Genomic DNA, 15,049 nt, shown 5'->3' on the forward strand with positions numbered 1-15,049 from the left:
GACTTAAGTACTGAACAGCATTGATTCAAAAGAGAACTTGGGAGTTCAAGTAGACAAAACAAATATATGTCAGACCAATGCCGTGACAGAAAAAATAAAAATACGAAAAAATGCAGTCCTCAACTCTGTTTTAAATAGCACTTCTGAGAACAATACTAAAAACAAATTGATTTTTTTAAACAGTAAAGAAACAGGAAAGCTGCAGAGAATCTGACTACCCACTTGATAAAGAGACACCAGAACTCTTCCTTTTCCTTTCAGTGATGCGAGAAATCTAGGGGCTGGTCAGTGAAGAAGCAGCCTGAGTTTTTTCCTTTCAATTCTCAAAGCTGTCTGTAAATCTCACGGTGCATTTAATGATGTGAGGAAATGGGAATGAGGAAAGCAGATGAAGCAGTAATTCAGTAAGGATATCTTACCAGGCTTAGAGGTTGCAACCCTTGCCTCTAGATCAGGGCAGGAATTCACTGACAGTACATCCAGCCAGTGCAAACAAGACACCATTGAGTCCCTCCAACCTGTCAAATCTACCTGTACAAGGCAGTGTTCCCCCTCCCAGCACAAGCTCAACAAAAGCAAGGAACTAATCTGTCGGTCATAGCAAAACAAAGCTGAGTTCTTTCAGGCACCATGCAACATGCTGTCCCATAACATAGCAAGTTACTGCCAAACATCCAATTTGCAGCATTTTTGCCTCCAAGAGGTAGGCTCCTGATGAGTCCACAGGCTCTGTAATTCAAAATCCAAATGTATGGCTAGTAAGGTGTTTTTGTGGTGCTCCCTCAAATCAAAATGCAGCAACACGCTGTACCACCCTAGTTCAAGCACTAGCTACTCTATTAGCAGTATAGCTCAGGGATTCTCAGAACAATATGCCCTCCAACTGCTCTACTACAACCTCAGATTTAAGATGTCCAGACATTCTGCCTATATATCAAAATATCAACATTACACAGACACAAAAGGCGCAGACGCATCACACTGTCCTGACTCAGGTAAGTCAGAAACAAATTTTAATCTACCAACCTGTGGCATGCCCTTGGTCTCAAAACAATCTCCCACTGTAGGCAACAGAAATACGAGAATTTATCAAAAACAGAGAAAGCAACTACCAACTTCATCACTACTGCAAAGTGAAAGATACACAACTTTTTCCAGCAAATCACATACTCATTACAAAACAAGTCCTGAGCGTGGAAAGCCAAAACAAAGCATGCCAAAGGGCTATTGTCAATAAATACAATCCATTTCTACTCACCTGCTGCAGAACTACAATATTTTATACAGAAAGTGAAAATAAATTCAATTCCCTCATCTGCACAAATGTATTTCGGGTCACATCTCCCACAAGCCAAGAGAATGCAGTGACCCTACATCCTCCGAAATGAGTGACCTGGGTTCTCAGCCCTGTTCTTGTTTGCACAGCAGCTGAACATTCCCAGCAAGAGAACTGGAAAACCTGGTGGCCTGCTTGCCAGACAGATGCCCAACCACCACCACCAAACAAAACCTCACGTCATTCCTTCATTGTTGCTCCATCTTTAAGACAACTTTAATGTTCTTACACAAAATACAGAGTCTGGTTAAAAAAAAAAGGGGGGGGGGAACAGAGGGAAATTCACTTTGAAATATCTAAAGTCTACCAACAGTCACTTATCTGAAAAGTAAAAGAACGTGATTGTACCTTATATTTGAAATCAGCCAGAAAGTGAACTGCAATTTGAATTTGTTCCTCTTCTCCATATTCTCCAAATCCTTTGATTTATCACTCGTTGCAGATTTAAGCCTTTTCATCATGCTCTCTCTGCATTTAAAACAGGCTCTGTGTGTTCACTGGCTGCCTTTTCACAAGAAAGTATCAGCAGTAATAGGTAATAGTTCTGTAACCTTGTGCACAAGCTGTTCCCATGGCAGTTACAAGGATGATTTTCACATATATTTTGAGAAAAAAAGGTGTTATTTGTTAGTTATTCAACAGAAACTAAACATTTGTAAAAGTCACTAAGTTGTAATACTCAGACACCTTTGACAAGTCAATATAAGTATTTGCAAATCCTGTTGCTTTCATGCTTTTTTCTCCCAATCTTTGCCTAATAAGATGTAGAGCAAAAAATATTCTTGATATTTAACATCGTATCTTCTGATTTTTCAAAACAGTATTAAAATTAAACAGTATTGACAAATCTTAAGTCGACGTCATAATTACAGCAATATACCTAACAGAGTAGGTTAAAAATGTACTTCTTCAAAAGCGTTAATGGGGGTGAGGTCATACATGTACGTTACATATTCTCCTACTGGCCTATTTACCTATTTTCAGGCATTTGCAGTGAGGCTTCTCCAGTGACCTTTAAACACTGCCTCTCATTAACTGAAAAAAATGATTTCCTTCTTTATAGCCATGGTAATAACATATCTCTTCCAGCACAGATTCGAAGTTCTATTGTTTTCCCAAGTTGAGGGAAAAAGGAAAAAGATTTCCCCCCACCACCACCACCAAGGAAGAGCCTCAAGAGAGAGGTTCTTTCATGAAGAGAAAAAAAAATATTGCTGCAAAGTATAATCCTTTTCACTAGTTTGCTTTATTGGTGACCTTTAGAGAGCTCTACCACAGCTAAAGAGAAGCTTAATTAGCAGAAAGGGCAGCTGAAAGAACAGGTAGCACAAGGAAAAAGCTTTTAGCTTTTATTGTACAGGAAAAGAATTTTTAAAAGAGTAAGGAAACCCTAAAGATTGCTTCCTGAATGCTGGATATTGGAAATCATCTAAAGATCAGCTATGGCAGAAAGATATACTATTCTGAAAATGGTGTTTTATGTAACAGGAATGACAGTCCATTTTAAGGGAAAAAAATTCATGATACACATGACACTTCTCCAAGTCTTTTGTGTAAAACTATTACTGTTCTTCAACACTCACTAGGTTTGATCCTTCAAGCTGCTTATTTACTAACTTTAAGAGGAAAAAAAAAACATTTCTCCAATCTTGATTTTTAAAATGTATGTAACAAATTCAGATAGATCAGTCACATGATTACAGCCTGGTGCAGACTCTAGTCCACCATAATATGCAACTTCTAGATGAAAAGTCTGATAAAAAGCTTTCCTCTCCAAAAATATAACTCCAGCTACAGAAAAACAACCTGAAATAGCAGAATAAATAAAGTCTAGATCCTGACAAGCTCTTATGCTCAAGCCTGTTTGGAGCTGTGCATGACTACTTCCTATCTAGGACATTTGTAAAATAGGTACTATTAAATACTTGTTGCGATCTACTGCAGTTCCAGGACTTTATGTGCACATGTCCTTACTGGCAACATAGTTTGCACCAGTCACCAGCCCTAGGGGCACACTGCATATATAGAGAGTACTAACTGCGGGAGAACTTTGCACCTACTTTGCAAGTAGTGAGCTCTAGGCAGCACCCTGGTGAACAACTTCAGCCATGCTTCCAGCAGGAGGGAAACCACTCTGAGCCCATCAGTATTATGCTTGAGCACATCCCATGAGGCAAATTTGCACCAAGAAAAAAAAAAGATATATTCCTGACAGTAACTCACCAATGGCACTCTGTGAGCACCAAGAGCCAGGCCAAAATCCTAAACGAGTTAACGTTTCTAATTGGCACAATTCATTTTTGAATATTACCTCCACAAACAGATTTTACTCATCACTGGGGCAATAATTTCTGACTTGCTGACAAGTATGCTTAAGTGCAGGAAAAGTAGTAATATATATTATATCATATATATGATATCATATAATATCATTCCAGTCTCTGGTGCTGCCACCAGCACCTATTGTTAAAATTAACAGGGAATAAGCTAGTGAAGTAAGTATGGCAGCATAACCCGAGTAATACAGCCCAGGAGAGAACTCAAAACCAAACCCTGGTTTGCCAGGCAACTAGAAAAAGCTCAAAGCTTCACAACCCCCTAATAACAGGGCAGTAGCCCAGGAGGAGCGGTGACCTGGAATCATTACTCTGCTCTCTACAAGAGAAAGATCTTGATTTCCTCAGGGTTAAAAAGCAAGTCTGCACTGAAGCCATCTTCTAGGAAGAGAGGGACAGGAATAGAAACAGCACCTTGAGGCAAGGTTCTCACACACTGCACTGGATTTACCAATTTTACTAGCAGGGCTGTTTTAATAAGGCTACCTGCAAAAGAATTAAAGCCTTACTTTTGCAAAAGTAATAATGAGGAAAAAATGCATATACAAATACAGAAGAATGGCATAAATGAAAAAACAGGGGGAAAAAAACCAGACCCCCGCAATCCTTTAGCACAGAACACAAGCCTAAAATCCTTTGATTTTAAAAACTAGTCAGAGAAATACTGTGGTACTTATTATGAGGTTCAAGATCACTCCTCAATCAATAATCAGTTAAGTTTTTCTTTGAAATACAGAGAATTCTTCTGAGAGCTACAGAAGCCCATGAAACACAACTGCACTTGCTGCAAATTTGTAAAAAGGCTCCCGAAAGTACCTAGTTAATTTCGTGAAAAAACAGAAGTAGTACTGCCAGCTCTTTCAAAATTCCCATTGTGAAAAATAAGACTGTTATTTAGATGACTCAGAATATTATTATTTTTTTAAATCAAATTTCATTCCTTCTACAATTAGTTTATTCTTTCAGCAATACCTACTATATTCCACTTGATGTACCCATAAAATACCCTGTATGATGGTTACTGGACAACTATTCATGCAAGGAATATAAACAGGATTTTTAGCTTAGAATTCCTAAGTGCTCCCTTCCTTCAGTTTTGTCTGTAATGAATACTTCAGTAGCAAGTCCTAAAAACTTACGCATATGTGTGATTTTTAAATGTTCAAAAAACATCTCCCTGAGGTGAAAAATATTCCCTCATCGTGATTTTACACTGTGAAACACCCACCTTTACTCTTCCTTATTTGTCAGCTGCCTTCTGTGCCTGAGAAACTATGGCTGTCACACACAGAAGTACTGGGTCTGACCAGTACTAAAGGTTAAGCTGCCTACCCCATCTACTGTTTGCTACCAGCATTGTTTCATTGGCAAAGTATTTTAAACGCACAGTATGGATTCTTAAATCTGTAGTTGCTCTTCTTCCCTAAACTCTGTAATCTTGTGTTAAATATGATGTTAAGTTCTTGTGAGAGCTTCTCCAACATTCAAGACATTACCATTTTACGTTGCCTCTGAATAACATCTACCCTATTACATGTGATAACTGACTCTAAATGAGGTAATATAATTTTGAATCATTTCATACAACTAACAAAATACGGAGTTTATAAAACTAATTTTTGGAAGCTCACAAAACTTCAGGACAACTTGTTTAAAAGTTACCCAACTTTTACCTTGGAGGCCTTAGGAAAAGAGGGGAATAAAAGCATTTGGATAAGTAAGGCAGGAAAATAGAAATTCACAGCCACTAGCACTGTACTAAAAAAAATACCTTTTTTCCAAGGAGGTTACAAAAACTGAGCATGTCAGACATGGAGCTGTTATGAAGTAATGATGCAGTACGTTAACCTATGTAATAGTATGTTAGCATATTGGGCTAAATCAAGAAGGAAGTTAATAAAACAAGGATGATGGAATAACAATAGACCACAGTAAACCACACCATTCTAAACAGTCTGGGATAATTACAGAACAGTCCAGTGACAAGAAGTCACATAGCAATTCTACTGAGCAGGTTCAAATAACCTTCACCATATTCTTAAAACTTCTGATATTTGTCTGTACTGTTCTCCATATACTTTCTACACAAGGCATTGCACAATCTACCTACCCTTTCACTCACAGCTTTTATTCCCAATGCCCAAATTAAATCTCCTTTCTAATAACCCAAACCTTGTTGTTCTTGTCCTGCTTCAAATGGACATTTCTGATCTCTTTGCAGTAACCTCTCTCCAGTGGAAGACTGATATCACAGTTCCCCCAGTCTTCTCTCTTGCACATTAAAAAAATAAAAAGAAAGAGAAATCTCCCAGTTCTTTTGACCTTTCCTCCTAGGTCATATTTTCTACAGTTTACATCTGTCTTTGTTCCTTTCCTCTGGACTTTCCCCAGCTGATAAAAGTCCTGTAGAAGTAGAGATAGTTCTGATACTTTCTGATCCTTTAAATTGCCAATTCCTTTCTATTTCTGCAGATTTTGCCTATCTAAACATAGATGTGTTGTATTTGATTGAATTACACCTTACTTAACTGTAGTCTATTTTTCCCATCTGTTGAGACTGTGTTGATCACCAGTTTGGTGCTCCAACCTGCTAGCTACTCTTCCAGCTTAGTGCTGCCTGCAAATTTTACAGCTGTAATTGTATTTTTATCTCTTCATCTGAATTATTAACAGACATACTCAATACTATCTGGTGCAGAGTGAAGCCTTGTAGAATCCCATTCAATACCTCCTTCCAGTTTGACATGGAACTGTAAAAAAGCTTCCAACTACTTGTTCAACCACTTTTCAAGAGACTTAATCTAAACTAAAACACTTCAAATAAAGTAGTTCTTAGTCCACACTTATCTTAGACACCAGTGCTGATAGGAAAAAGCAACTCTAGCATCTGATTTCTTCCCTATTCTACACCAAGACAAAACCAATACCTTTCAAAATATTTTTTCATTTACTCCTGAAAGAATAACAAATATGTATACCTGAGGATTCTCAACCTCCACCATATCAGGTGACCGCAGAATCAGACTCCGCCTTTGGCCTCGTGACCATCTGATGAAAAACCACAAAGCAGGGCAGCTTCAAAAAAGGACAATACTCAGATACCCAAGAAAGCCAACAGTCCTATGGTTTAAATACTGAGCTACAACAGAGAGCACCATAGATCAGGGCTCTGAATGTCTGAACCATTAGATACTGGTTATTTCAGACATTTTCACTCGACACACCAAAGTTTTCTTAGTCAAGGATGGAACATTTTTTGATTTTTTCTTTCTAAACAACCAGTTCCTGCTGGTCCATAGTTCCAGCAAACCTTAGTTTTGACAAGTGCTTTTCAGTTATTTTTTCTCTCCATTAAGCAGTTGTTTGTTTTAAAAAGTCTTTTTAGTCACTATTTTCATCACTGGTGAGACTCCTAAGGGAAAAAAAGAAAACTGTCAAAAACAATCAAACTCTGTAGATAAACACAAACCTAATTCTCAAGAAGCTACAGTTGAGGGTCAAGTCTTAGAATGGGCAAACAGTATAAATTCTATTCGAAGAGAGGCAAACAGGTGAACACCACAGTTCAGAGAAACCATGGAAATAAACAGAAATGCACTAAACTCCTAAGACAACTGACAACTCACACATTGAAAGATTAAAAGAGGAAATTTTAGAAATTGTTTAGAAATGTTCTTCCTATTAAAAGATACTTTTTTGTATTTTTTTATACAACCACAATAGTATTTATATATTTCTACTCAGATAAATTATTACAATAGGTAGCCGTTTTGGCTTTCACATACAATAAATGTAAGTACAGAAAAAAAACACATGGAAATAATCTTCCAAAGCCCATTTCTCTGTTTTGTAGGTTACCATACAATGGACTAGCATTCACAAATTGGTCAAAATTAAATTTAGAAATCAACCAATAATTTCTATGCTTTATGCCACTATTCACTCTGCAATGAAGCTGACCGAAAAATCTCTCTCTCTCTCTCTCTCTCTCTCTCTCTATATATATATATATATATACACACACACACACACACTTTTTTAAAAATACATCTTTACAGCCTATTACTTAGGCTGTAAAGATTTAATGCATACAGATTAGGTAAAATTTATCTGAGGCTGATAACATTAGATCTAAAGATCAGTGCTGCGTGCACATGAAAAACCACAAGAATGAAGACCAAGTAAACACAAAATAGATGTGATGTCATCAAGAAACTAACCATAAGCAAGAAAAAAAATGCACCAGTTCAACTTCCATTCTTTAACTACAGAAAGTTTACTGCAACCATCAGCCAAAGCCAGAAAAGCTTGTCAAAATACATGAGCCATTTCCAACTGCACTGAAGCAACAGCATGAATCACAAGCGTACATAATACACTCAGAACCAAAAATAAAGTTAAAAGAATATTTTTCAAATGTAACAAGCATAAAACTAAATGACAAAAGAAAACTTCCACCCCTTAAACCACTGAGAAGAGGAAGAAGTCAAGATACCAAAATAAAACCTAGTATCGTATTCAGAATCTCAAAAAAGATTTTAACAGACTATATTTTAAATTCAATACTATTAAAATTCATGGATGCATAAAATAAGATATATAATACTGTGCTGATTCCAAAGGAAACTTTCTTCAATCATTATAATTTGTTGTTGTTGTTTTTACTAAAAATGAGTAACTGCAAATGTGTTCTATTTATTTGACATGAGTTAAAAAAGAGAGAAGCAACAGAAATATTCAAGATGACAGATCTACAAAGAAATCTGCCATTTGGTAAACCAGCTGGTTATAACTAGGCTTCAGATTAATGTAATTTTAAATGGAGGATACAGCAGCCAGTTAAATCAAGATGCACACTAGTTATGCACTATGAATGACTGCAAAATCCTTCTTATTACCAAAAAGTAAGAACACTTTTCCTTGCAGTTTCTAAACCAATTCCATATTTGAGAAAGGCAGAATCTTGTTTAAAATATAGAAGTGGGGAATTATGTTATAAACCATGTTCAGAGAGTTATCACCTAGATGTTAGAAATCATGAAAGCTTATAAGACTTTCACCTACACTCGATTTACCATTCAGGGCAAGAATAAATCCATTATATATGGGTAAAGAGCATCCCGATCTCCTTTTACATTAGCATCTAGCAGAGGAGGGGAAAAAAAAACTGACTTTAGACTAAGCAAATATTGGGTCTGAGCACCCCAATCTCCTTTAACATTAGCATCTAGCAGAGGAGGGGAAAAAAATAACTTTAGACTGAGCAAATATTGGGTCTTGATAGGCTTGAAAGTAGCACAGCTGATCACTCATTACAAAAATAAGAGACATATTAACTTATAGTACTGTACAAACACAAAGTGGTGTCCAGGACTTTACTAGTCCTTAAAAAACTGAGAAGTTCTGACCACCGCAATTACGCTTTGTTCTCACTGGTGTCCACGTCAGAAATAACAACTTCCTGCGGCTTCAACCACCACCATGCTTTGTTCTCCCTGTTGTCCAGGTCAGAAATAACAACTTCCTGTGGCTTCAACCACAGGCTTAGAGACCACTGACTTGAAACATCTGAAACAGAAGTTCTGAGAATGACTGTCAGTTTTCAATTAATCCAATTGACTGAAGAATATTAATGCTAAAATATTAAGCAATTTAATGCCAATTTCTAGTTCACTGTAAAAGATGCTATTTCCATAAGTTTGCAATGAAGTATGGCTTTATTAATACTCTTACTACATTTTACTGAATTCATTCTCCTCTAATTCTATTTGCATTTCACTTCTCTGTACATAATAGGCTGAACAAATCCAGTTATTTTAATATAATTTGATGCAGTTTTTTTCAGAAGTTTTTCACAACTGGAGGCACAATAAAGAGAAACTAAGGCAACAAGTGAAGCTCCAGCAGTCAAAAATCATTTAAATATCAGACTTAGCAGCAATGCTTTTATAAACAACAATCTATATGCAAATTAAATTATAAAGTCAACAGTTTCAGAACGATAGAAGAATAGGCTTATTTTCAGGAAATAACACTAAGTCATCTAAATTCTAATTATGCAATGTTAGAATGATGCCAATTTAGCAGAAAAATTCCTCCAGATGTCAAACTGAGATGAGCAATGTGGGAATGGAAAATGTAATCCTCCACAAGTTTTACCCTGGAAAGCAGAAGGGCCAGAATCCCCTCAGGAAATTCTGTGTATGCTCCAAAACTACAGCATCCTGCACCTCCATTCTCCAGAGAGTTTCAAGGCCTGTTTTAAAAGAGAAAGGAGATTTTCACAGAAGAGGACTCCAGTTTCCCAACACACATTCAGGAAAGTGATATGAGAAAACCGTTCACATTCTCAGTATTACTACAGAGCTCTAGGTGCATAATTTACACATTTTCACTTGGAAAGATCTAACTAGCCCTCTGCTGCTGAGGCAAGAGGGCCCCATCTCACACAAATCCCTTACTGTGGGCCGGGCTTCCTCCCACTGAGCTGCTGTGTTTGCCTGAGAAGAGTCAACTCATGAACAGAGAGAACACCAAAGAAGTGGGGGGGGGGGGAAGGGGGAAAGAGGGCATCTTCTGCCAGGTGAGAGCACTGAATCAGCTCAGCAAAGGTAGTCTAGCAAACATGACCCCATGGATAGAAGAAAGAAGGGGACGAAGCAGGACCTCCCTGTTTCAGAAGTGGTAGCCCATCAGATTGGTTCAGAGGTGGCACTAGACCTCACGTGGCGCAGACTGGCACAGCTGCCGACACTAGTGAGACTGCTGGAGGCACGCTAACTCCTAACTCCACCTGCACAGCAGGGTGACCACTCTTAGGGTAAATATAAGACATGATACAGGTGTGCTAAGAGGGCATAACAAGCTTAACACGAAAATTCTCCGGTGGAGGGAAAAAAAATGATTACGCTTAAACGTTCTTTAGGAGAACTCGGGGGGGGGGGGGGGGGGCTTAACTGTGGCTTCACTTTTAAAGACCCAGTCCATACTACCAGTCTTGGGCAAAAAAGAGAAAGTCATCGTACTAGACTGAAATATGAAGAATGCATCAAACTCAATAAAGTAATGAATAGGCAAAACATATGCCAAGCTATCCCAAAAGAAAGTCTTCTAACAGCTTTCTGAAATGCTTCAAACAGTAATCTAGATAAAAGCACATACATGAAACAATTCTCTTACTGAGCGTACCTTTTACATTATGAAGCAGAACAGCAGTATAGAAAATAAAGATACAGATGTGCTTCGACTTATTAAATTCTGGAATGACTCAAAGGAAGTAAGTCCAGGATAGAACTCTCCTCAGCCAACACAGGTACTGAATTTTTCCCCCCATGCTTCTGTGGCTCATGAAGGAGAACTATTATTTCACATCCCAAGACGAGACCTGTGCACACATTATTATGTGCACAACAGTTTATATACAACTGAAATTACTGGCCAGTGCTCTAGGTAGAAGTACCAACTCATTTGCATTTTTCTCTCTGAAAAGACAAGTGCTAAAATGTATCTGAATACAGTGACAAGCAGGGTGGATATTTCAGAAGTTTTTAAATCCACCAGCAACCATGGGAGCTCTAATACAGATAAACCGCTGGCTAAGCCCAATTTAAGTCATGATATCAGAAAAGAAGTCAAAGCGAATTTAATCCACTAGATGCTGAAAATGGGGTAGCAGCTGGACTACCGGCATTAGGCCTCCCAACGCTGCCAACATCAATCAGTATTAGGTGGTGACTGTAATCTTTTTGCCAATTTAGGGGCAACCATGATTCTATATTACAAGGATAAAGGAAGCAAGATAATACGAATGTGGTACTGTCGAAGCACTTATCCCCACGTCAAAAAGAAAGCATTATAAATGGATTTTTTTAAAAAGGCGTGGTGCTTGTGCCATGCCCTGGTGGGCTCCGGCCGCCAGCGGCGCCCGCAGCGCCGGGGAAGGGGAGGAGAGAGGGAAGAGGCGGGGAGGGAAGGGCTGTCCCCCCGCCAGCGGCTGCCGCGGCGCCCAGCCCCGCCGCCCCGCGGAGGCCGGGCTCTCCTCCTGCTCCTCCTTACCCGCCGCTGGTGGGGGGCGGCGGGGAGCCCGCGGCCCCGCGGCTCTCGCCTACCCCGGCCCCCGCCTCCTCGGTGCCCGTGAGCGCCGCCTCTTCCCCGGCCCCCGCCTCCTCCGCCTCGGCCGCGGCCGTCCCCGCCGCTTCCTCCGGCCACCGCCGCTGCCTCGGCCGCCCTCTCCGCGCCGCCGGGCCGCCTGCGGCCGTGCCGCCCGCCTTCTCGGCGGGGCCGGCTGCCGCCCCGCTCCGGCTGCATGGCCGCGCCGCCTGTAGCCGCGCCGGTCCCCGCCTACTCCCGGAAAGAGGCCGGTCGCCGCGCGGCAGCGAGAGGAACAGCCGCGTCCGCTGCAGCTCCCCCGCCCCGCGCCGCCGTGTGCCCGCGCCGCCCCGCGCAGCCGCCGGGCCCGGGCAGCCGCCGGGCCGCCATTTTCCCCGCCCCGCCGCCATTTCCCCGCCCCCGCTGCCATTTTCCCCGCCCCGCCGCCATTTCCCCGCCCCGCTCGGCGGCGCCTCCGGCCCTTTGGCAGCTCGGCTTGCCTCGGCAAATCGCGGGGGAAATGAAATAATTTTCCAGCCGAATTTGGTATATGAGTGCGTCAGAGCCTGGCTGGTTTTCTCGCTGTGCCTGAATTAAAACAGCCGCTGTGTTCTACCCAGCAAAGCAAAGCTTATCTGTTCCCTCACCGCCAGGCCTGCTGGATACGTTTTCCCCAGGCAGTCTGCAGTTTGACAATACCATATTAAAATACCGGTCTATTTTTGAAGGGTTTTTTAAACCGAGTAATCCTTATGGCAAAGTACTACCAAAACTCCCATACTGGGAAATTACAGATTCCAGCATATCTGCCTTACGCCCCTGGTTCTCTAAGGGCTTCTTGCTGGGGCATAACGCAAAGCAAATCTGTAAAATTAGCTTGACTCCAGTGCCCCGCACAAGCAGATAAATGAGGAAACGGAGCACTAGCCAGCATGTTGCAAAGACATCTAAGTGATTGTGCGTGACGCCAACACGGGTCTGGCAGGCTCAGGGCTGAGCTAGAGCTAATAAACCCCACCAAACTCAAGCTGTGCCTGCATCTGTGCACAATTAATCTGTGACATGAGCAATCTGCCTGGAGATAACTGAGAGCTGACTATACGTGCAAGTTTAACAATTCACATTAATTAGTACTTACACCTATCTGGAAAAAAAATAGCCCTAATATTTGGCAACAAATAGCAAGTATCATTACAATTCACAAATGTGAAGTTCATGTATCAGTGATTATGAGTTAGATTGCAAAGTCATGATGGTGTACATGAGCATTTTGATTTTATAATTTAATTTTGATCTCCCTATTATAAACACGCTTGTGAGAGACAATTAGCATTAATTATGTTACCATAGCAGGGAGAAGTCTCACTCAGAGGCACCGTTGACTTGAGTGATACACAAATGGAGAACCAAGGGTAGTACCTTCCACAAAGTGCTCACGCCGAAGTATGAGACAGAAGGTAATAGCCAGACATAAAGAGAGTATGAAAAGATGATGGCAGTGGTCAACACGTGAAGGTCTTTGCATACTAGCAGCTTAGCTGTTGATTTTCATAGTCATCGCAGTAAAAGTCCATTAGGGAGGGCTTTGCATGACGATAATGAGAGCGCTTTACATGATGATAATGGCTTCATTTCTGTCGTTGATTATAGGGAGCTCTTACCAAGCATGAAGGGCACCACGAGAAAGCAAAATGTGTTTGAAAAATTAGTAGGTGAACAATGAAGGTTTGTATTGCTTGCGCTCTGCTGCAGTATGAGTGGCACACAGAGTGAAAATAAGTAGGCAGGAATGAACTATGAAAAGCCTTCACGGAGAAGAAAAGTAACTAATTTTTCATGTAATAGAAGAAATCCACCATTAACAGATATGCTGTTGCCAAGTCCCCCAAATGTATTGTTCTTGGCTGCCTTTTTGAGGACTCTGATCCTCACAAAATGTCTCTGTCTTTTGTTTAGAAGTTAATTACACTTTCTCTATCATATTATTTGTGTTCTCTCTGCCTGTATCAGTTCAGACTAAGAATAATTGTGCCAGGACAGAAATTTCTGCTTCTCTTGTTGCTCTGAGGTTTGCAGTCCATGTGGGTGGCTTCAGTATTCCTTCCCCTTAAATCCTAGGCCAAGCATTTTAGGAAGGTTAAAAGACCTAAAAGGAACACACATTTGCTACCTATGGCAAAATAAATAAATAAGTGCATTACAGGACACAGTTTTCTGGGCAATTTCTACTCTCCCCTCTTCTGAGAAAGGTATCATCATCTGGTTAAAAAAAAAAAAAAGAGGCAAAAAAGTTTGATATAGAAGTTTCCGTAGCCTGTATACCCAGCCATCAGAGAATGTCTTTGGCTCAGGGAAATCCTTGCAAAATACAGAATTAAAATGAAAAATTCTTCCCTCCACATGGGGCTCATAAAGCCTGGTGTGACACTTAGCTATTCTTGGCTGCTGGCTCTTGAGGCTGCAGAGAGCCAAGAGTACAGATGGTCTACGTGCATATGTTATGATTATTACTAGGATATAAGGGCTATACAGGAACTAGAATCCTATTGAGCTAGGCACTGTATAAACAGGGTACAGATGTACAAGTAGCTAAATATAAGACAAGATATGACAGATGGGCACACACAGATGGAAGAAGACCATTTTACTTAGTATAATAGATAGTGATCTCTGTACACCAGGAAGCTTACCATTGTCAAATTCCATCACAAGAGATAATCTTAGGATTAGAAGGAGAAAATGATATATGGATATTTAGAAGGTAGTGGATGACAACAGTGAAGGGGCAATGAAAATAAGATGCTTTTCTTAACAAGTGGCTGTAAGATATTGATACATTCATCTGATGAGAGATAGGTGCCAGCTACTTGGTACAAAAGATAGATGACAACACATTGGAAAGGGTCAGGCTGTGAAAGCTCTGCAGCTAATACAATACACTTTTCAAGACCAAATAAAATAATTTCTGAGAGTTAGGATGAAAGATGAAAACACAGACAAGTTGTGAACATGGATATGATAAACATTTTATGCAGAGAGAATCTTCAAGACATAGAGCTGCACTGTTATATGTTACCTACCTGATATTTTTAGCTGAACTCATTTTAATGTCTGTTTTGAAGAAAAGGGAATGTCTTACCTGTTTTATACTGGCTAGATGCCCAATAAGCAAACTATTAATAATTTATATTTTGTTTATGTCTTAAGAACTGCTATTTGCCCAATTAATCCAAAATTGTACTGTCTAGCAAGACCAAATATCAAGCAAGTGATTATCATCTTCAAAATC

The 15,049-nt window shown here is 40.1% G+C and overlaps 1 protein-coding gene across 1 annotated transcript in view; it reads right to left on the reverse strand.

Annotated features, from left to right (window-relative positions):
* The window catches only part of AVEN (apoptosis and caspase activation inhibitor), a 101,063-nt gene extending 89,084 nt beyond the window's left edge, over positions 1-11,979 (reverse strand). The window contains exon 1 of the mRNA XM_062576235.1: positions 11,728-11,979. Coding sequence (XP_062432219.1) covers positions 11,728-11,979 — 252 coding nt within the window. The remainder of the gene's footprint in view (positions 1-11,727) is intronic.
* Between the last annotated feature and the right edge of the window lie 3,070 nt (positions 11,980-15,049).

The sequence above is a fragment of the Rhea pennata genome, chromosome 5 (genome assembly GCF_028389875.1).
Source record: "Rhea pennata isolate bPtePen1 chromosome 5, bPtePen1.pri, whole genome shotgun sequence".
NCBI classification, from domain to species: domain Eukaryota; kingdom Metazoa; phylum Chordata; class Aves; order Rheiformes; family Rheidae; genus Rhea; species Rhea pennata.